General features: G+C 38.2%; 1 protein-coding gene and 1 long non-coding RNA gene across 2 annotated transcripts in view; one reads left to right on the top strand and one right to left on the bottom strand.

Moving 5' to 3' along the window:
* Positions 1-9981, bottom strand: part of LOC311445607 — a 46074-nt gene extending 36093 nt beyond the window's left edge. The window contains exon 1 of the long non-coding RNA XR_014698537.1: positions 9889-9981. This is a non-coding gene — a long non-coding RNA (uncharacterized lncRNA). The remainder of the gene's footprint in view (positions 1-9888) is intronic.
* The window catches only part of TRPC4 (transient receptor potential cation channel subfamily C member 4), a 163464-nt gene that overhangs the window by 45497 nt on the left and 94262 nt on the right, over positions 1-23705 (top strand). Inside the window, exon 2 of the mRNA XM_084537900.1 lies at positions 17743-18147. Within this exon, the coding sequence (XP_084394026.1) occupies positions 17770-18147 (378 nt within the window). The 5' untranslated portion in view covers positions 17743-17769. The remainder of the gene's footprint in view (positions 1-17742; positions 18148-23705) is intronic.

Below are 23705 nucleotides of genomic sequence, written 5' to 3'. Positions count from 1 at the left end.
ACTCAGGTGGGCAGCTGAGCTCCACCACAACTGCTCTCTCACTCCCCTTCGTCAAAAAAGGAGAAAATAAGATTAAAAAGGGCTCAACGGTTGATAAAAGGACAATTGCTCAACAATTATCATCACAAACAAGACTGACTCAGTGTAGGGAGAATGGAGAAAATTATTGCCTATTACTAGCAAGCTAGAGAAACAAAGAAAACAAACTAAAGACATCTTCCCCCCAACCACTTTCTTCTACCTCCTGCCCCAAGGCAGCACAGGGGAACAGGGAGTGGGGGACGCTTAGTCTCTGCCACTCCTTCATGGTCACTCTCTGCCCCTGCTCCATGTGGGGTCCCTCCCACAGGATGCCGTCCTTCCCAAACTGATCCTGCAGGGGCTGCCCACAGGCAGCAGCTCTTCAAGAACTTCACCCACATGGCTCCATACCATGGGGTCCATCCCCTAGAAGCAAACTGCTCCAGCACAGGTTCCCCACAGGTGGGCGGCAGCTCCCCCCAGAGCAAACTGCTCCTGCATGGGCTCCTCTCCATGGGCTGCAGCTGTGGCCCAGGGCCTGCTCCTGCTGGGGCTCTCCATGGGCTGCAGCCTCCTCCAGGCCACATCTACCTTCTCCACTGGGGGCTCCTTCATGGGCTGCAGCATGGAGATCTGCTCCATGTAGGACCCATGGGCTGCAGGGGGACAGCCTGTTCCACCAGGGGCCTCTCCACAGGCCTCAAGGGATCTTCTGCTCCATGCCTGGAGCACCTCCTGCCCTCCTGCTGCACTGACCTTGGGGACTGTAGGGCTGGATCTCACTACTCACTCTCTCAGCTGCTGTTGCATAGCATTTTTTTTTTTTCCCTTTCTTAAATCCGCTCTCAGAGAGGTGCAAACAACCTCGTTTATTGGCTCAGCTCTGGGCAGCAGCAGGTAATTTTGGAGCCGACTGAAATTGGCCCTTATCTAACATTGGGCAGCTTCTGGATTCTTCTCACAGAAGCCTCCCCTGCAGCCCCTTGCTACCAAAACCTTGTCACGTAAATCCACTACAGTGGGGAAGCACAGACCAGCAAGGACTGGTGGAGATCCCTGCCGAGGACACCAGGAGACAGTTTGGTGATATGGAAGTGATGGCTGGAGTGTATGTTTCTGAGATAAAATGCACTAGCTGTGCTTTCAGGGAAAATGCTATTGCCAACCCAGAATAATGTGTTCTTCATTTAGTTAATGCACCCCATGAGCATGGAAATCATAACAGTCATCATTAATTTTTCAGCATTTTCTTTGCTGTTTCATTTGTGCTCTGCTGTTCTCCCTAAACATGTGTCCTGAATACTTGTTTTTGTTTCATCAGTTCCTTATATGTCCCCTCCTACCAACTTCATGGACAATTTTCTGTGTGGCTTTGCTTCTCTCTTTTACTTTAGCAACTTTTCATGGCAACTCAAATTCATCTTGGCCTAGGTTTTTGTCTTCTGTGCTGCACTGGAACCTGAAGCCAACTTATTCAATGTGGATAAACTTGTATTCCAAAATCTATGTGTAAACACTGAGATGTGTTCTGATTTTATAAAATACAATTTTCTGCAAGTCTGCATCGACTTGGATGGAACCTGATGAATTTATGTTTTTTGTTTGCTTGTTTGATTGATTGATTTTGGTTTTTAAATCATGGTAAAATGTGCTCAAATGAATGTTTAAACCTGTGTTTTGGAACAGTGTGCATATAATTCATAACATTGGCCTACTCTTATATTAACATAGCAATCTAATAAGTGAGAAGAAATGCTGTAGATTGTGTCTAAACATATATTGCCTTTACAAACTCACTGTTTTTTATAGCTACATCAATGATTTTCTTTTATATTAGTAATATTACTTTGTTCCTTGCTCACAGGAATAAGTTTGTTTCAGAAGTTCAGTACTAAAATAACATTATTTCATTTTTTTTCTTATTTCCTGAAGACAGAGATAAAGTTGAATTCCTTCCTAAATGGAAAATGACAGTGCAGGTAACCTATCTATTGCTGCTAAAGATAACTTTAATCCTTCATTTAAAATGAATCCCAGAGTGACTCAGAAATTCAGTCAGCATCAAAGATATTATTGTTTTCTACAAATGCATCATGAAGTTGGGGAGTTAGAAAAGTTTCTTTAAAAGCCGGTGCTTGAAGAAGAAAAAGTGGCTATGAGCAAATTTAGACTTGAAATTAAGTTTTTAAGCAAATGTGTTGTGCAATGATATTCTAGAAGAAGATATTCTAGTATAAGAAACTAACTCCTTTCAAGATTTCTTAGAAGTATACAGCAGCATTACAAATAGCCTTTTTGTTTTTACTAACAGTTTTTCATTTGGTTTATGTGAATTATGATCAGCTTCAGTTACCAGACTCTCATCTTTAGAAGAAAAAGTTATTTGTAAATGGAAACGTTGTCACTAGTAACTGAATTTGAAATAATTCCTACATTCAGTATGTTTACTGTGCAATGTTAGCATGCTGGGGACAATAAAAAATACAGGATTCACCTGCACAGTGATGTTTAATTGTTTGTATTTTCACCTTTATGTACCTTAGGGTCAATTTTTCCTCTTAGAAAACTAATTTCAAGGAAAAGTGGGTATTACTTCCTGTATATTGTACATATATATCCTTTTAACATAGGTGATCTTCTTTGTTCTTTCAAGGTATTTTAGGAGATTTCCAGTGCTCCCCAATGGTTTGGAATGTTGGTTTAGCATGGTATCTGAAAGAGGATGTATGACACAAGTTATGGTGTAGGCCATCACTGCTGCTATATGCATACATATTTAGAAGGTAATTAGAATAGGAAGTAGGTTTTCTGTAAAGTGAATTTTTTTCCAAACTCTGATAATCTCAGACCTTAGACTTAGTTAGGTCATTGCTTTACCCAATTTAAAATAGTGAAAGACATTATCCCACATAAGAGGAGATGTCCCTAATCAAGGCAGGGGCATATCTTCCATCATCTTCCTTTAGTTTTGACAAAATGCCAGGTCATATTTACAATTTCTTTTCAAAATGAATATTTTGAACATATTTGCTTAAGAAACATCTTACCATGAAGATGTTCAAGCCTATGATGTTCAAACCTACCCATCAACAGAAAAAAATGTGGATTTAACTGAATTGCTTGCAGCTGGCCTCTCATTCTCTTTCTCCATTAACTTTAGAAGGATTCCAAGATAAATACATTCCAAATAAGCAACTCTAGACATGTATCTAAGTTTAGGTAAGTTGAATCTAGGTGCAGCACTACTTAACATGTTTATCTATAGTACTGACCCCTTATATTCCACTAGTATGAGATGGCTTCATTTTATTGACTTGAAAAACAGTAAACACTATAAACTTCTCTTCTTGATGACTGATGTCTGGTTTTGGTCACTGACAAACCTGATATACTGGAAGAAAAAAAGATTTTAAAACTCAAAGAACAAAATACTTTCTCATATTTATGTTTTACCTATCTTGCTCGATAAAGAAAAATGATGACAGGTATATTTAGAACAAAGTTTTCAAGAAGAAAGTTCATGCAGTTCACAGGGAACATTTGACATTCATAACTACATGAGGTCACAGAGTCAAAGACTTACTGAGTACTAACAGAGCCAGAGAAGTATGTGATGCATGTAAGTAGAGAAAACTGACTAAAAGTCAAGCACTGGGGAGGAAAATGATTACTGCAAGGGTGAAAGAAAAAAATAAATAAGTAGCAAAACTTATATATATGTTTTACCACAGAATTAAATACATTCATCAAGAGGCTTCTTTTCCTTTTCCCTTGAGACCAGTTATTTCACTACTGCAGGAAGCAAAGTACAAAAGTTTAGTCTAATTTATCTAGCAGAACAAAATACAAAATTAATACACAGACTTATAGAAGAATATATTTTTTTTTCTTTTCCCATAAAGCATAAAGTGGAAGCTCATTGACAGAAAACATCTGAAGAAGAAAAGAACATGAGTTATCAGCAGATTTAAGATTAAGATCTAGAACTGTATTAAGCAAAATATCTAAGCATGAGATATGGAAATATTAACATAATTGTCCAAGAGGGCATGGAAGTGTGTCTTGAAGCAAAATGCATCCTTCAGGTAACACAGAGAAAGATTATGTGGCAAAGCAATAGTACAAATGTGAAAAGAGACAGAAAATTCAATTTGATTGCCCGCTTGTAAACATTTATTGCCATTTGAATGACTACGGGTACCAGGGTGTTTGGTGTCTGACACCAAGAGCTGATGGGAACCCGTGTCCACTCAGGGAAGTGGCTGTGTCATGGATCAGACACCCTGGGATATTTTAGATGGTATCGAAGCATGAGCAGCTGGCCAGAGGTATAAAGGACCTAGATTTGTGCAGCCTGGCAAAATGAAGTCTAAGAGAAGAGAGAGCTTTCTCTGCAAGTATGGGAGGATAAACCTGACAGCAGTCCTTAACAGCTGAACCTTATTTAGGATTGAGGAAATTGTCTCATCAGAGAGATGAGTCTGCCACTGCTAACAGGAACAGAAAAGAAGGTGGGTCAAACTGGGCAATCCCAGCTACTTCTAACAGGATGTCTGATCTGCTCTAGCAAAGATTGTCTAAAAGTGACAATGCTGCCTGTGATAAAGAGGCTGGGTTTGGTGACCCAGACTCTTCTAGTTCTGGCTTCTCGGGACCAGAAAGCTGTGCTGATTAGACCTGTCTGATGACAGATTTCAGCTGAGATATTTGAGCTAATCCTTACGTCTGTGACTTGACCACAACTTCTGAGCTTCTTGAAAGAAAATATTTCATAGAATCATTAGAATCATTAGGGTTGGAAAAGACTTCCAAGATACCTGGTCCAACCATCACCCTCCCACCAATGTCACCGACTAAACCATGACCCTAAGCACCACATCGTTCCTTTCCCTGAACACTCCCAGGGAAGGTGACTCCACCACTTCCCTGAGCAACCTGTTCCAATGCCTGACTCAAAGAGCTCCTGGTAACCAACTTTAAGTTTGCTAAGGTTTTCATAGAACTCCTTGTTCTATTCAGCTTTTATTAGATTGTCTTGCCAAGCAAGAATTCCCATACTGAGAATAATGCTTGCAGCTCCGAGTTTGGCTAGTTTGTGTTTAGATGAACTTGTCCCCTTCTGGCTCTAGGTGCAGGAAACATACCACAAATGCTTCAAAATGAAGCTGTGTACTCCCTAATTCCAGAGATAGATCTGAATTATTGCTTTTTTAGCTAGATGAGTGGAATCATGGCCTAAATGAGTACAGAATTAATCCACTGTTAATTGGAAATCATGGCAAGACGTATTTTCCACATTGAAAGTTTCTACATCAATTATTTATTTCCTATCTCTATCCCTGTCAAATAGTTTTCCTATGAATACCATACTGGAATAATTATGTGTCTGCAAGAGGAGTCATTATTTAGGATAAAAAGCTTCACATAATATTTGAGAAAGCATCTGATAAGTGAGTGCCGGCTAGCTAGCTAGATTTGTTGTGAAGATTTTCCAGTGATCTGTTTTTAAAGGCTTTGTGTTGTAACATCGTGATGTACATTCTTACTATCTTCTGACCCAAGAAAGAAAATACAAACTTTCTGAAGGCTACTCAGAGTACTTTGACTGTTACCAAGCTAACATAATTACTGCTAGATAGGTTATCTATACAGCAGTATATTAAACATGCCTGTAAGAGTCAGGCAATCCACATGAAAACTTTCTGGTTTCAACACTTCCTGGGAATGAGAATTCTCTTATTGTTACTCTTTATATTTTTAACTCCTATTCTCATTTAGCAGGAGACTTTTAGTCCTCCATTTATGCAAATGCATAAATCACAATTTGGCCATGCAGACAATTTTCTGAAAAGAAATGTTCTTCTGGATTTAAACAGCCTTATGTAATACCTCATCAAAGTATTCATTAAGGTATGCTCTGTGCTATACATTTAAAGGTTCTGAGTGACATGAAGCTGTCATTTTATGACTTCTGGTAAATAGAATTTGTCAGCTTTCTGGTTTTATATTCTATTCTTTGAAGCCCTTATTGCTACAAGGGCAAGAAGGGGTTAGTCATCATATATGATAGAAAGTATTAAGGAAAAAGATTATCATTATTTTTGTCAGGCTTTGGTCCAGACAGTAGTTTGGTTTTGGTGTTCATGTAGTTAACAACCCAAAGTACAGATTTGAGTCATTTCAACCATTTTGTTATTGTCATTGTTGGGGCTTATTGCCAATGGGCAACCAACATTTTTAGTGTTGTATAACTATTTTTTTTTTGTTATCCAATAAGATTGTAGAACATACTATCAAGTCTAATTGGTGTGCTGTGATCTCAGTTTGATTTTGATTTATCTTTATAATTCTTTTTGCTTGAGCTAGTGTGGTATTATTAGTAGCTGGGCTTAGGTAAAAAGCTTTCCTGATTTTATTTTTTAATAAAGTCTTTTAGTTAAATATACTAAAATGCACTGACTCATGTGTCTCTGAACAAGAAGTGTAAGGGCAAAACCATTAAGGGTCTGAATGGAAACAGGCCAGTAAATTCCAAAGACTGACCAGCTTCCCCTAATTAGTCTTCATTTCTTACCAGCTTTTGTTTTGTTTTAGTTCAGTCTCTTTCAGAGCTCCCTGCAAAATACACATACCACTCTGAGGGCAGCAGCCAGTAAAGAAATGTTTATGTGAGCACATATATTTGTACACAGATCTCTTCACAGCTGGCTTGCTATCAGTCCTAAATACTAGAAAGTTTCTTAACTTTCTCGGGGTGGCTTAGCTTGTACATCTGAAAATGGACCCCCACTGGAGTGTTTTTATTAGCAAGTCTTTATTAAATGTATTTGGGCAGTCTGCCCACAACCTCCCTTTTCTGGTCAGACTGCATGCTGCTTGGAGCTTCTTCATATGAAGCATGGAAAGACATGTGGATCTGCATGTAAACACATTCTGAAGCACAGAAATGTCACTCCCACTTGTAGCATAACTCTTACAAGCAATGAAAAGAAAAGGGTCCTGCCCTATATTTCCCAAGCTGTTCTGCCTCCCCTTCCCTTCCCTCCCCAAGCCAACATTTACGTCTACACCCTTGCTGCCCAACCATGGTGTGAATTCTCAGCAGAAATTGCATACTTGCTGCTTCTGCCATGCTTGGGAAGAGTTTAGAGAAACCCTCCACCCACCCTGTAAGCATAGGAGAACCCCCTCCCCAAATCTCCTGAGAAATGTTGATGTACTGTAAGAATACTGCAGGATCACACCCACAGAGCATAAGGTCAGTGCTACTGTTGGGAATGCTGGAAGAAGACCTTCTGTGTAGCCAGATGACACTGGAGTACTTTATCTTGAAAATTATTTTGGAGAGCTCCTTGAGTTTGCCCAGGAGAATAATCCCAGCCAAGCAGACAGGGAGGTCAGCTCAACTGGATGGTGCAGCAATTCATTAAGATCATTATCTGTGTTACTGCCGTTTCTGTCCTTCCCCCCTCAAACTGTCTGCCTACTCCATGTAGCCTGGGCTTACATCATTCATGCTCCATCATTTCAAAGAATAGGTATGTGTCAGTCCATGGAAAGAATTCTTTCTCTCCTTTGTTCTGCTAGTATGCTTCAATATTCTCCTCTGAGCAAGAGCAAATAGTTCAGGCTTCAGGCTCATTCCCTCACTTTCCTGAGGGTATTTGCATACCGCTACTCATCATCAAGATCTAACCATGGGTGCCATTGGGTTTTTTAAAGGAATGCCTCTTTCTAGTCTGCATAAAACTGGAAAGATGAACTAATATATTATGTACTAGAGAGTTGCTATCATCTAATAATGTTTTGTGTGTTTGTTTGTTTGTTTAATTTGAAAAGCTGTATTTTCTCTGATAAGTTAAATGAAATTATGCTCGGTTTTAGCTGTATTTGAAGAATTGAGTTGAATACCTCTTTTTAACACTAATGCAGATTCACAATAGCAAGCGCCTGGCCCCAAATCATCCTACCCTGATATGATCCTTTGGTCTGTACATGGCATTTCTAATATCTCTCAGTAAGTATTTTTTTCCATAAGCCCCTGAATCTGATCTTTTGGTATTTCTCATTCTGATAAGAATCCTAATCTTAAATGTCACTGTTACATGAAGAACCTGTCATTTCCCACTGAGATCTGATGTGATGTCAGCCCTAGGAGATGAAAGTTCTCTCCTATTTGTGTAGACTAAGTGAACATACAGAGCATACTTAATCTGTAGAGGAAGCACTATACTTTAAAACCAAGATATTGCTATGAAATTGCATTCTGTCTCAAAATTGACACAAAATCATCTAAGCAAGTAATCCATGTCACTATGTTAAAGGTTTACCACATTCAATGTCAGTATTGCATTCTCTTGGGAATCAGTCTTTAAAGCTGCTAATGTAAGAAACTGGTAGAATTTCATCAGTTGTATATCCATTCTGTCTCAAGCTCTGGAATTTAAGAACAACTTCTTAGCTGATGTCCTGCTTTGCTGATTGTGAAACCAGAATATACATAAGCAGAAAGCATGACAGCCTGCCTCCCGTCATCCACTGACGGCTGTGTACTACGTCATGTTCTTTGCTTTACTGCAACTTGGGTTTCAGTGTACTTTAAGCCAGAGAACAAACAAGAGATTTAGCTCTATTCAACATGAATCAACAGCCTTGTAAGGAATGTATACCACATTATGCTATTCAGTTTATCTCCTAATTACATGGCTATATGTTAAAGTCCAGATTGCTACTTCTGTTCTTGTTAGTTTTCAAGTCTGAAGCTGACTATAGAGCTAACTAACAATGACAAATGACTTTCAGGAGAGGACTCTGTATATTATATTCTCAGCTATAACAATTGTATAATAAACAGTGCTGGAAGACATATATGGACAGTGAAACTCCATTATCAGTCCCAAGAATGGTCTTGGCTCCAGCAAATTACATTGTCCCGTGCAATTTTCAGACACAGTTTGAAAGTTAGCATGGACCACAAATTATTCCCACTAAACAGTTTTTATTCAGCCGTCTTATTTTGGGACTGAGAGAGTTTAACAGTATGGGCACAGCTTATCCAGTTGACCTCAGTGTTAGAGATATGCTTAGTTTACCTGTCTAAACATGTGTCTATACACAAGTATTTGGACAGATTCTGGGTTCATAAAAGGCATTTCTTTTGTTTTTGTTCAAAAAACAGTCTGTCCTGGTGACTGAAAGTAAAGGAACTTCAAGTTTCTTTTGGACTGAGGCTTATAAGAGCTGTAGTCTTGTTTTGAAAAATTCACTTTGAATATCATTTTTACTGTGTATCAGATAGGTTTCTGTGTCAGATTAAAGCTGGCCTGTCACAGATCTACTTTAGAAAGAAAATTTCATGCTCTCATGAATATATCAAATGTCAGAATCTCTCCTTTGTCATGAAAAGTGCATATAAAATAGTTTCAGGAAGTCACACATAAATCCATGAGTTATTCACTTGTCATAACTGTGCTGGTTTCCTGAGAAAGGTATCTCCACGGTTACTTCTGAAGTTTCACTTTTTTTTTTTTTTTTTTTTCACCCAGTCTGAAAAACAAACCGATAAGCAAAGTGTGGTGTTTTAGTGTGGGCAGCTAACCACAACCACTCTCTCACTCCCTCTCCTTAGATGAGGAGGGGAAGAAGTAAAGCAAAGAACAACTCACGGGTTGAAATAAGGATAATTTAATTAAAGGGAAATAATAATAATAATAATTAAAGAAAGATTATTATGAACTAAACAATTGAACTAAAGGGGAAAAAAAAGGGGGAAAGGGGAAAAGGGAGGGAAAAAAAAAAAAAAAAAGGAGGAAAACAAACAAAACAAATGAAGGCTATGTGGAAGTGCAGAGGAAAGAAATTACTCACTACTTCCCACAAATGAGCAATGCTTCACCACGTCCTTGAAGCAGGGCCTCAACGCACGTAGCCGGTGTTCGGGAGGAGGACTGACATTTTCACAACGAGAGCCCACCTCCCCCCTCTTCTTCCCGTTTCCACCTTTTATTGCTGAGTGCGACATCATATGGTATGCAATATCCCTTTGGTTGGTTTAGGTCAGCTGCCCTGGTGATGTTTCTCTTCTCACTTTTTGCCCACCTCCTGGGAGGGTTAGAGAGAGTCCCGATGCTGTGCCAGCACTGCTCAGCAGTAGACACAACACTGGTGTGATACCACTGCTGTTCCAGCTACAAGTGCAGAACACAGCACTGTATGGGCTGCTGCAGGGAAAGTTAACATTCCAGCCAGACCCAGTACACAAATTCAAAAGAGTACTTCTGATGACATCACAGTAGAAGCTATAAAGTGTCATAATGCTTTAGTAAGTCTAACTTAGAGATCAGTGCTGGAAGTAAAGAAGGTCAGTAACAGTGATAACTTGAGAAGTTGCACATGCAGGTACTGTGGAGCACACCTGTGTCAATCCAGCTTTCCATCTGAAGGAGATGTGTGACTGGGTGTCTCTTACTGTCTCTAAAAGGGTAATAATAATCAGGCACTGAGGCTAGCAGCAGGAGTGGTTTGTTATGGAAGCCCTTGATGCCTGCTAGTAGGTCACTTTGAAATCATGCTGTGTCCTCTAGGACACTGTGGGCTACAGTAGCGTTTTTGGGTAGGAACATTGGAATGCAAGTCAAGGTTACAGAATCATAGAATCATAAAATGGTTTGGGTTGGAAGAGAGCTTAAAGCCCACCCAGTTCCAACCCCCTGCCATGGTCAGGGACATCTCCCACCAGACCAGGTTGCCCAAAGCCCCATCCAACCTGGCCTTGAACACTTCCAGGGATTGGGCATCTACAGCTCCTCTGGGCAACCTATTCCAGGGCCTCACCACACTCTGAGTAAAGAAGGGTGGTGCAGGTTTTTCAGATTCCCCTAGGGAAAAAAAAAAAAAAAAAAAAAAAAAAAAAAAAAAAAGAGAGAGAGAGAGAAAAGAGAAAAAAGAAAACAGAAAAAAAAAAAAAAAAAAAAGTAGTGAGGATATGATTGTGCACTTAGGGAAAACTAAAGGTTGAATAAAATCCAAGGAGTTCAGATTGCAATAATTTAGCTTTAACTTTGATTGGGAAACTTCTGAGTAGCTTTGGTTTACAGTATGTTTACATATACATTCAAAATATAGCAGCAGAAGGTAATTTCTGGTGATTTCTTTTAAAATCAGTAAAATTAGTATCAGCTATAATCAGTAAAATTATTATAATCTTTTCTTAAAAGTATTAGACTTCAAGAGTAGAAAAAATTAAGTTTGCAAACAAGACAGAACATTTACAGAATATTTTATTTTTCCCTGGAACAACCAATATATGAAAAATTGTGTCAAATCATGTGAAATATTAGTTTCTAGCAGGTTTACATGAAACTGCTTCTGTAAATGAAAAAACCTTTTCTCATAAGACTGACTTCACATCAATTTTCCATTAAGTATTATGGCTTTCTCCTTTTATAAATTTCTCCTACTCAGATACTGATGATGTTTTCCCGGTTTCTGCAAAAGGCAGGGAGCACTATACAGTGTGTGGTATGTTAACGTGTATGTGCGTAGACACACTTTGATGTATACAGCTGCTGTGAGACAATGATAGCTGAATATCTCAGTTAATATCTTGTCTTCCAATATTATAGTTATTTTGCTTATTTTCCTATAACACTGGCTTTCTGAAAGAGGGGGGGACAATGGAAAAGCCAGTAACTCAGTAATTACCAGGCCCTCCTGATAAGAGATTTAAATAAGTTCTTCTTTCTTTAAAAAAGAAAGGGACTGTTCTGAGCCCTAAGCTACTACTTATTCCAGGTCTGTAAATATTTTTTTTTACTTTTTTTATTTTTTTCCCTGCTGGAAATAGCATCAAACCATTGAAAAACAAATTCTGTTGCTGCGACTACTACACACTATATATAATTACCAGTGTATATGAAAATCTAAGCTTTCTGAATTTCAATATGCTCTCTGGCACTGGTTTGTTTCCTTACATCAATATCCAACTCAAATTAATTTCACTAATGCAAAGGTGTGTTAGAGTGCTTTTGTTTTTTGTTTGTTTTTGTTTTGTTTTGTTTTAAGATAAAAGCACAAATGTAATTTAAAATTTTGCTTCCAAAATAAAGATTTTAAAACTATGTGGAAAAGGGTTTAAAAACTAATTTTCTTAGTCAACTGTTTAAAAATGAAATTAAGAATAACTGGGAGACTACAAACAAGTGAAAAAGGACTGATCAATACAATAAAATGGGTTTTATAGGTCACAAAGTGCAATACTGTAAGAGTGGTTATCATAAATCAAGCTGATGAGACACTTGAAAGGGAAATTATATTTAAATTATTTTTTAACCATGTTAACAAAGAAGGGTATGACTTTTTTGTTCTATTGTATCTGTCTAAAACAGGCCAGACAAATCACTCTTGGGAAGTGCTTTACTCTCAGCTTTAAACTCTGAGGGCAGGAATCAGTTGCCAAGGCAGAATATGGGTGTTTGGGGCCATCTGAAATGGCCAGGACTTCAACACAGGGCTGGCAGATGCGACATGAGACCTGCAGGAGACCTCTGCCCTTCTGTAGAAACAGCAGAATATGGCATGACATACTCTAGACAATGCCATGATGATAAATGTCAATATTTAAATAAATGAATTATGGTCCTAAAATTAATTGAGAATAATCTTCCATTGGAGGTTATGCACCATTCAAAAGTGTCTCATGCCACCGGAGAAGCCCTAAAGCATACTGCATGGCCTTGTGTCACTGGAAATTGCTTGACTCTAGGTGGTCTGTAGTTAATCCATTATATTTCATCAGTTATAATTACCTAGCCTATAGCTAAACATTTTACAAATGTTGAGCTGCATTTTTTGGTAGATTTAGTACTTTATTTTTGAAAAATTCATTGAGATTCTTAAAGTATATCATAAGTATAGATTAGAGTATGTAGTACGTGGTATTAGAGTATACATGTATATTACGTGGTTAGACCAATGGGATGAAAGTCATTGAATACTTTTTATAATAATGAATATAAAATTAATCAATATCTGTGTTAATATTTGTTCTATCATTTTTACAAATAACATGAATAGCATAATTGAAAATACTGCTAAAGAAAAGAATAAAGATAAATTATTTGGTACTATTTGAAGCTGATTTGTTTTATCTAGTTGTGGGAAAGTTAGTTTCATTTTTTTAATGGTTTGTAATTCTATTTGGAGAAACATGCACTTTTAAAACAGATATATTTTCAGCTATGACATAATTACCTAGTAAAGATTATTTCAAAATAAATACCTTTTCATTAATGCTTTTTTAATGCAATGATATATATAGATATATATATTTTAAATCCCTAGCATGAATCTTAATCTTAAAATGTTCCACAGCTGGGTTTTCAGCTAGACATCAGAATTTCAAATTATTCTGTGCATGTTTTATAAATAAGGAGAATAGGTATTGAGGTATTTGCAAAACACAAAATGCAATATAATCTCTTCATCTGAAGGGTCTTAAAGAGTGAGCATCATACTTGCACAGTTATTAAGTTTTAGCTCTTTTACTGACAGTGCCATAACTCCCTTATCTGGATTAACAGATCATGGATTAGTAGAGAAGATTACTGATCAAAATACTATTAATTTTTAAAGCAGTTGTAATTTTCAGTGCTATCAGTTGCGTTAGAGGTGTCATGGTGTCATCCAATTTCTTGCAAAGTTAGTTGTAAGAACTTGTTTTGAAAGGAAGGAAGGAAGGAAGGAAGGAAGGAAGGAAGGAAGGAAGGAAGGAAGGAAGGAAGGAAGGAAGGAAGGAAGGAAGGAAGGAAGGAAGGAAGGAAGGAAGGAAGGAAGGAAGGAAGGAAGGAAGGAAGGAAGGAAGGAAGGAAGGAAGGAAGGTCTGATGCTATTTCCAGCAGGGAAAAAAAAAAAAAAAAAGTCTATCTATCTATCTATCTATCTATCTATCTATCTATCTATCTATTTACAGACCTGGAATAAGTAGTAGGTTAGGGCTCAGAACAGTCCCTTTCTTTTTTTTTTTTCAGGGTAAGTCTCCTCTGAAGTAATTTTACTCTATTAAGTATCAGGTGTGTGGACTGCAGAAACTGTAGCTCCACTCTTGCTAAATTTTGGACCTTATGTTTCATATTTTCTTTTGTCCCCCTGTCACTGGTCTGGTGTACTGGACCTCTTGTTTCTTAAAAATCTTGATACTGCAGAGGAACTCAAGGCAAATAGAGACATTCGTCATCTCAGCTTGCTACTCCCAGCTCTTACAGCTTTCATGGTATGCCCTTGTAGATGTTATACATAACTTTGCAGGTGACAGCATAGTATATTTGTCGCACAAAACTATCTGTACATAAAACCAAAATAAATATTTTACTTCTCTAAACACCTGTGAGCTATTACCTTTATAGTATATATGATCTTCCAGCACTGTACTGCATCATCTGTTAATCTTTACTTTCTAATTGCATATAAGGATGATTACTTTCAGGAAGTGTTGGGTTTGAAAGAAAGACTAGCAGAAGAGAGTTATTTAGGAGAAGGACAATGTCTGTTAGAGGTGTCTCTTCTGTAAGAGAGAAACTAAGCTTAAATCTAATTTTTCCCATTTGATAATCATGAAGAAGTAAACACAAGAGATTCCAGCAAGTGTTTTCCTTAGGGCTTACCATGAAGCAATATAAGAGCTTCTTCAGTCTTTTAAAAACAAGCAAGCAAACAAACAAAATTATACTAATGCAATCATAATAGATCCCGTCTGTAAATTACAGTACTTCTACCATAAACATCTCTGTGATTCCCAATTTCAATGATCCAAATTAGTTTCAGGTTAAACTACCAATAAATGAGTAGGCATCTATGCATCTATTCTTTCCTGTTCTTTCAAGAGGCAGGAACTTACAGCAATGGTGTCCAAATTGCAGTCACTCGTTTTTCTCCAGGAGTCTTGAGGAACTCTGTAGATATTAAGAAACTGAACAATATTTGTTCAATCCTACATTCAGCAAAAATCAGGGAGTTATTCAGCTGACCAAGTGTCGGTGTCTATTTTAGCATAGTATCAATAGACTTCTAGGCTGCACTTAATTTATTGAGTAGGACAACATTTAATTATCCTATCTCAAGCATCAGAGAGACTCTCATAAACCATAGCATTAACCAAAACTTCTCTGTGGAGCTGACAACTAGGAATGAGACCCCATGTGAGACCTAAGTCATCATGATGTGGCACCTGGAGCTAGGCAGAATGCCCTTCAGCATCCAGCACCTGTTTATGGGCAGTTTATAGGCAGTGGAATGGAGCCCTAAATCTCCATAGCTGTAATGAGAATGTAGCACCTTATCTTTTAAGTAGATATCCACACGTAAACATCTACGTTTAGGTTTGTTAAATTGGAAGTGATAGTGATTTTGTACATCCTTTTTTTTCTTCTTGAACCTAAAAAGTAAGAGTGAAAGACAAACTATTAAATACAATGCATTAAAAATAAGAATATGCTATATCTGTTCCAGGGACATAAAAATGTACAATGGATATGTGCTCTACATACAGTGAGTTTACCAGAACATAATCAACTGTCTGTACAACTTCTAGTAGTCCATGGTGCAGACAGATATCACCTCAAGGCAGAATTCAGAAATATTTTGGATGCAAAGTAGTGCAATCACTTAGTTGCTGTACGTGGATTTGGAGGGAAATTCTTTCTAACGTATCTCCTTTGCTGCTACATACCTGCCTCAAGTGCTGTTGATCTGTTCCAGAAAATGAAGAAAACAACTTGGTAACAGCCTTTGCACTTACTTCTCATTGAACTGCATATGGAGACTGGAGCAGATGAATCACTGTTTCTCACAATGGCTACTGAAAATTTTTGATGAACTGAAACCTCACATAGTAAAAATAAACTCTGCATTTCCAAAATTAGATTCTGACAGAAATTTGTATGATTTTTAATGACAGAAGGAAATGGAGGAAGAGTCCTTGTGTTTACCAAACTTGCATTGTCAACTGAGAACAAGACAAGAATCTATAGTTTTAGTTGATTAACAAACTAGGTGGGCCTTTGTAAGCCTCCTGAAGTTCAACAAGGTCAAGTGCAAGGTCCTGCACCTGGGCTAGAGCAATCCCAAGGCCTTTCAGTACCTAACGGGGGCTTACATGAAAGCCAGGGAGGGACTCTTTGTCAGGGGGTGTACTGATAGGATAAGGAGGATTGTCTTTAAACTAAAAGAGGGCAGGTTTATATTAGACATTAGAAAGAAATTCTTCACTATGAGACTGGTGAGGCCCTGGAACAGGTTGCCCAGCAAAGCTGTGGGTGTCCCATCCTTGGAAGTGTTCAAGGCCAGATTGGATGGGGCTTTGTTCTAGTGGGAAGTGTCCCTGCCCATGGCAGGGAGGTTGGAACAAAACCATTCTATGGTTATATGAAACTGCTCAGCCATTACTGGAACAGCATTTTTGTGTGTGTGTGTCTGCTCTGTTCTTTTAAGTCAATCATTTTCTCTCTCTTTTTTTTTTTTTTTTTTTTTTTTTTTTTTTTTAAGGTAGTAGGTACAGTCAGGATAAATTGTTCCTGTTAGAAGGAACTATTTTTGCAAAGTTCTTGCACAAAATGTACAGACTAAAAGAGGCATTAAATGCTTTATCATCTGTAAGACGTTAGAGTTGCTTTATAGTTGTAGCATCTCAGTATTCATTCTAGTTTAGATTTTAATAGCTCAGAATCAAAGCCATGATCTTTATCTAACCAGTCTTTGTGACTTTATCTTATATGGCTTTTGTTTTTCCTTTCATGCTCTGAATTCTAATTAATATGTTAGCAAGTATTGGCTGGAAAAGTATTTTGTATGACTGTTTTTCTTTATAGCATATGAGACTGAATCAAAATCTTAGTAGGAAAGCACTCCATTGAACTGTGGAATCTGGGTCTAACTATCTCAGATAAGTCAGGAGAAACTAATTCAAGTTTAAAGGGTATTTCAGGAGCAGTCAGAAAAACTGAAGTCTAAACCTATTCCAACTCTAACTTATTTTTTCGACTTATTTTCCAAGCTAAAGATTCAGACAAAATGGTCTATATTCAGTGGTCCACACACAACCACCAGTAACACCTGGGTTGCATGGGATATCAAAGACATGTGTATGCAAGTTCTAAATGTGAAAGACCCGTGTCATAATGGAGTGCTGGTGGGGTACCTAATATATCTCAAAGAGGACTAGGTACCTTTAGAAGGGCAGATGAAACAGCCTCTAAGTGACATAACTGTTACCACAATCAGGCTCAAAAAGTATAAATGCCCTGTAGTAGTGGGCAGCAGTAACTGTGTATGAGTGTACTCTCGAGCTGTGGCAAACGTGAGGTAGCAGAATTTACTACAAAAATAAAGGATGAAGTGGGACTACACATTTGGTGCAAAATGCATTATATCACCTCATACTACATGTTTAAGGGATATATATATGGGAATGGTGTGCTGACATGCTTTGGCTTGGTAAATTTGAGCAAGATGGTTATGTTTTTGTTTCGCACACTTTGTTGGTGATCTCACAATTTTTTTTTTTTTTTGGATACTTCTTAAAGTTATGTTTATTTTCAACACCAGTTTATTAGTTTATTATTTACTTTAAATTATTTCTTATTTAAATACTTATATATTAAAAATATTAACTTGGTGTACTGTACCCCAAAATACATTATTGATTTATTCTTTCTTTTCATATTTCAGAGATAAAGTATTAGAATGGCATAAAATATGGCCCAGTTCTACTACAAAAGAAGTGTCAATGCTCCCTACAGAGATCGTATCCCTCTTCGTATTGTACGAGCAGAATCTGAACTGTCCCATTCAGAGAAAGCCTATCTGAATGCCGTGGAGAAAGGAGATTATGCCAGTGTGAAGAAAGCTTTGGAAGAAGCAGAAATTTATTTCAAGATCAATATTAATTGCATTGATCCTCTGGGAAGAACTGCACTCCTTATTGCAATTGAAAATGAGAACCTTGAGCTAATTGAACTGCTCTTAAGTTTTAATGTATATGTGGGAGATGCTCTTTTGCATGCCATACGAAAGGAAGTAGTTGGTGCTGTGGAGCTGCTGCTAAACCACAAGAAGCCCAGTGGGGAGAAACAGGTATGTACCAGGTTTGTTCTAGGTTTTCAGTCTGCTCTGATGAAAAGAGAAGAATTTGCAAAGGGAGTACACACACACAAAAAGTAAACTGTCATCCTTGCACACAAGTATTTCAAATGAGAAAATCAATGGTTTTGATACTGTGTTTATTCTAAGACATCTCTTTCGATCAGTCAAATCTGCACATGTCCACAGGTTTATTGGCTTAAGGTAGTTGTCACTTGAGACTTAGCTTCCAACTAGTACAGATAAAAACAATTGCATCCTTTTTACACCCTCAAAACACTCTTTTGGAACAGTGTAGTGAAAATAAATAAATAAATAAAGGCAAAATTCTTCAAGTCAAGAGTTTTGCAACCAGGATAAACTCACTCAGGAAAATCTGGAAGTTGGTAAAATTGTTTTGCTTGTGAAACTGCTGACATGGTTTAAAAAAGTAACTCCCCACTGACTGCCACCTTCTGAGCATAGATTGAGCTAAGACTGCTGGAGACTGCCACATAACTCCCTCTTGTTTTCTAAGCCAAATAAAACATTTTCTTCTACTTCAGCAAGAGTTTACATAAACTTGCTTTAATCTGCACTGAATTTGCACTGAAGGCAAATGCAGGGTCCTGCACGTGGGGCAGAATAACCCCATGAACCAATACAGGTTTGGAGCTGACCTGCTGGAAAGAAGCTCTGTAGAGAAGGTCTTGGGAGTCCTTGTGGACAGCAAGCTAACCATGAGCCAGCAATGTGCCTTTGTGGCCAAGAAGGCCAATGGTATCCTGGGGTGTATTCAGAAGAGTGTTGTCAGAAGGTTGAGGAAACTGATTCTTCTCCTCTACTCAGCCTTGGAAAAGCCACACCTGGAGTACTGTATCAAGTTCTAGGCTCTACAGTACAGGAGGGACATAGATAGACAATGCTACAATGGAGATCCTGGAGCGGGTCCACCAGAGGGTTACTAAGATGATTTGGGGACTGGAGTATCTCTCATGCGAAGAGAGGCTGAGAGAGCTGGACCTGTTTAGCTTGGAGAAGAGCAGACTGAGAGGGGATCTGATCAACGTATGCAAATATCTGAAGGGATGGTGTCAAGAGGATGGGACCAGACTCTTTTCAGTGGTGCCCAGCGACAAGGCAGAGGCAACAGGCACAGACTGAAACACAGGAAGTTCTGGCTAAATATGAGGAAATGTTTCTTTGCTGTAAGGGTGACAGAGCACTGGAACAGCTTGCCCAGAGAGGTTGTGGAGACTCCTTCTTTGAAGATATTCAAAACCCACCTAGATGCAATCCTGTGCAATGTGGTCTAGGTGACCGTGCTTGGCAGAGGAGTTGGACCAGCTGATCTCCAGAGGACCCTTCCAACCTCAACCATTCTGTGATTCTGTGAATTAGGCAAATAATATTCATGCAGTCGCGTGTCAAGTCTCATCTAAAGAGAAAGGAAAAGAAATGAACAGATGAGAAGCAAACCCAGCTAATATGAAGGTATCACCAGGAAATGATGTATTTTCCAGCTGTTTGGCCATTCTGCCATTTCACTGGTATTTCAAAGATATTTGTGGGAAATCCTTATTCATTCAAAGATGCAAATCATTCCAAAAAGAATAACACTGTAAAGACATGGTCTATGGGAATTAATTTAGGAAATCCTTTGAATCATAGATTCCCTTGAATCATAGAATCATAGAATGGTTTGGGTTGGAAGGGACCTTAAAGACCACCTAGTTCCAAACCCCTTCCTGCTAGACCAGGTTGCTCAAAGCCCTATCCAGCCTGGCCTCGAACACTTCCAGGGATGGGGCATCCACAGCTTCTCTGGGCAACCTGTTCCACTGCCTCACCACACTCAGAGTGAAGAATTTCTTAAATTCAGTAGAGGTTTTAATGTCTCCATGTAATGGAGGCATCTCTCTGCTCATTGTAAGACACGACCCAATTAATCAGAACTTCAGCCCTGTCTTCAATTTATGGGTGATGGCATAACCCATAAATTCTGATATTCTTAAGACTATTTCAGGAGGAGAATCCTTATAAATAGTTATAATGTTGTCTTCTATTTTCATCTGTTTCATTTTTTGTATATTATAGTTACTGTATGAATGCATTTCAATGAATAATAAGTTGAAGTGATTAGAGATGTCTCAGATAATGCATACAATAAAATTTAATTACAGTATTATGTACTTGCTATAGGTAGAATTGCAGATGATAAGTAAGTGTATAATTTTTGATGATAAAATAACATGAATTATATGATCTTTTTGTTAAGGAAAGAAAGAAATATAGTAGGTCTTTGTACAAATGTGAGTGTCTGCCTTATCTTCTAGACAGTAAAAGCAGAATTCCTTTATATGACAACAGATTTATGTCAGAGAAGGGGAAGAGAACTAGATTCACCTTATTTTTGGCTCATTTCATTATTTCCCCACTGACAGTACAGATAAGAATACAACAAATTGAACTTCTCTACGTGAAGCACCAGAACCCAGAAGGTTCCGTGCAAAGCCCAGTGCCAAGTCAGTTAAATCACCTGTGTCACCATTCTCCAGCCTCTGTAATGGAAGCTGCCATCTGCAGAGCAGAGTTTGTCTCACTGAGCAGTAGCCACCTCTGATCTGGCTGCCTGGGATCCCCTTACCAATGGAGAAAAATAGAGATACTGGGGGAGAAATTCATGCTGCCTTTCCAAATTACATGTCTTAAAACAGCATAAACCACTTTTTGGACTGTAGAGAGAGCCTGCGTATTTACCTTGTACTACGCTCTTGATTTCAGACTGTTCTTTAGACTTTCTGGGCTGGTGTGTGCAGTCTCCACAATATAAGAAGGACATGAACTATTAGAATGTATCCAAAGGAGGACAACAAAGATGGCAAAAAGTCTAAATGGGGAGCCATGAGGAGCGACAGATCATTTAATTTGTTCAGCCAAAAGAAGAGAGAGACTGAGGGGACTCGGTCCCCACAGAGCACAGCAAGCTGAGGGGATGCCTCATGGCAGCCTGCAGCTTCCTCAGGAGGGGAGCGGAGGGGCAGGTGCCGAGCTCTGCTCTCTGGGGACAGTGACTCAGTGCTGGAGTACAAATAGTAGAAGCTCACAGAATCACAGAATCATCTAGGTTGGAAAAGACCTCCAAGATCATTGAGTCCAACCTCTGACCTAATACTAACAAGTCCTCCACTAAACCATATCACTAAGTTCTACATCTAAACATCTTTTAAAGACTTTCAGGGATGGTGACTCAACCACTTCCCTGGGCAGCCTGTTCCAATGCCTAACAACCCTTTTCGTAAAGAAATTCTTCCTAACATCCAACCTAAACCTCCCCTGGTGCAACTTTAGCCCATTCCCCCTTGTCCTGTCACCAGGCACGTGAGAAAATAGACCAACCCCCACCTCACTAAAGCCTCCTTTAAGGTACCTGTATAGTGCAATAAAGTTGCCCCTGCTATAGCATACTATAGAAGACAAAAGATAGGTTTGCCTGTTGAGTACATACTACAGTGTTAAATTAGGCACAAACTGGTTGGTCCAAAGTGGAGGGTAGCACTATTGGCTCAAACTTAAAAATATTTCAGTGCCACACTCCACAACTGGATGGTATGAAGAGTACTGCTTCTTTTTCTTTTCCCGTCTTTCCTTGTGGGATAACAGTATTTACATCCTCCTCACATTTAACATGGCAAAGTGTTTTACAAAAGCTCTTTTTTCACAACATTTGCTAAGGGTCTGCCCACTACTGTAAAACATGAAGAATAATCACAAATCACTTGAAAAGTAACATCTCCATTTGTGTCTGTACAAGGCTAGGTCTGTCCATTGCAAAGAAAAATATTGCCTACAAGCTAGTGCTTGCAAAAAATGACCTTTAAAAAAGCTGTGATTATTTGCATGTTCACACCTTTGTTTGCACTGGTGACCCCACCAACCACTATGTTTCTATGGGTGTTGTAAATGTAGATAATAACATTGGTTCATTTTTAGGAACAGTTCATGATGAAGTCAATGCAGATATAGATTACATTTTTGTAGTAAGCATTTTGCTGCAGTGAAGCAGATAATACTGAATATTTAGCATAATCAAAAGCAGCACTCTGGCTGAAAATTCATTAAAACGGATTAAAGATATAAAATCTGAATGCTTAGAATTATATACTAAAACTTATATGTTCAGTATTTAGAAAGAAAGCTACATTTTCCCTAGAGAATCAAGGTCCTTTCAAAACTCTATTTCAAACTTTTATTTGATTACTTTTGTAATTTATAAATATTTGCCATATTGTTTAGATGACGATTCATTTTCAGACTCCGTACTTTAAATAGCATGATATCTTTGTCTGTTTGTTTTCTTCTCCTTTGTGTAAAGCTGGTCATGTGTGCTAAAATCCCAGCCCTTGATGTTAGTGGGGGTTTTGCCACTGATTCAGTGAGGTCAAGATTTCACCCTTTTGCTTTTTTATTTTTTATTTTTGTTCTCCTTGAAGAGAAGTTATTTGCAGAGGAGACGGATGAATAGGGAATTAGAAAAATGTGTGTGCTAAATACTGCCAAGCTCAAGAAAGAGTTTAGATTCCCAAATACTTTATTGGTGATTAAAGTTGTAAGTATACAAAGAATAATATAATAAAAAGTAATAATATTAATAAGCATTACTTATGATTTACAGTTAAATCAATTAGCTTTCACTGATTTATATTAATGAGATAATATCCTATATATGAGGTATAGCTAATTTCAGCTTCATCTTCATGCAATAATGTGATAATATTCATAAAACTAAAGGATTTTTAAGCATAGGCTTTCAAGAGTTTATTAGCAATAACAGAGAGCCAAAAAAAAATAATAAATAAATTGCTTGTTGTCAACAGAAAGCTACGATTCTTTAAGACAGTTGAAGTATCTTTTGAAAGAACTAGTTTTTTTCTCAAAATTTTGATTCTTTAAAACATTGAAATATTTAAAAATAAAAAAATAAAAATCTGTAAAGAGATTTGAAATCTTTGCCTCAGTCTTCATTAGTAGGACCAGTTGTTCTCTGGGTGCCCAGGCTCCTGAGCTGTTTGATTGGGACAGGGAGCAGAATGAAGCCCTTAGAATTCAAGACAAAATAGTTAGTGACCTTCTACTCCATTTAGATGTACACAAGTCTATGGGGCCAACCAAGGGTAATGAAGAAGCTGGTGAAAGTGCTCACTAGGCCACCTGACATCATCTGTTGGCAGTCCTGGCTATCAGGGGATAGTCAACTGGCAATAGCTGATTGAATATGAGCCAGCAGTGCCTCAAATGTCCAAGAAGATCAACAGCCTGTACTAGAAATAAGCTTGTATTAGAAATGGTGTGGCCAGCAGGATTAGGGAAGTGATCTGTATTTGTTCCCCATACTGGGCCCTGGCGAGGAAGCACCTTGACTACTCTGTTCAGTTTTGGGCCCCTAGTTACAAGGGCATTGAGTCCCTGGAGTATGTTCAGAGAAGGGAAACAAAGGTGGTGAAGAGTCTGGAGAACAAGTCTTCTAGGAATCAGTTGAGGGAACTGGGGTTATTTAGCCTAGAGAAAAGAAG

Source organism: Aythya ferina (genome assembly GCF_964211825.1).
Source record: "Aythya ferina genome assembly, chromosome: 1".
NCBI classification, from domain to species: Eukaryota; Metazoa; Chordata; class Aves; order Anseriformes; family Anatidae; genus Aythya; species Aythya ferina.
The sequence above is the reverse complement of the archived record's forward strand: the minus strand, read 5'-3'. Positions and strand labels throughout refer to the sequence as shown.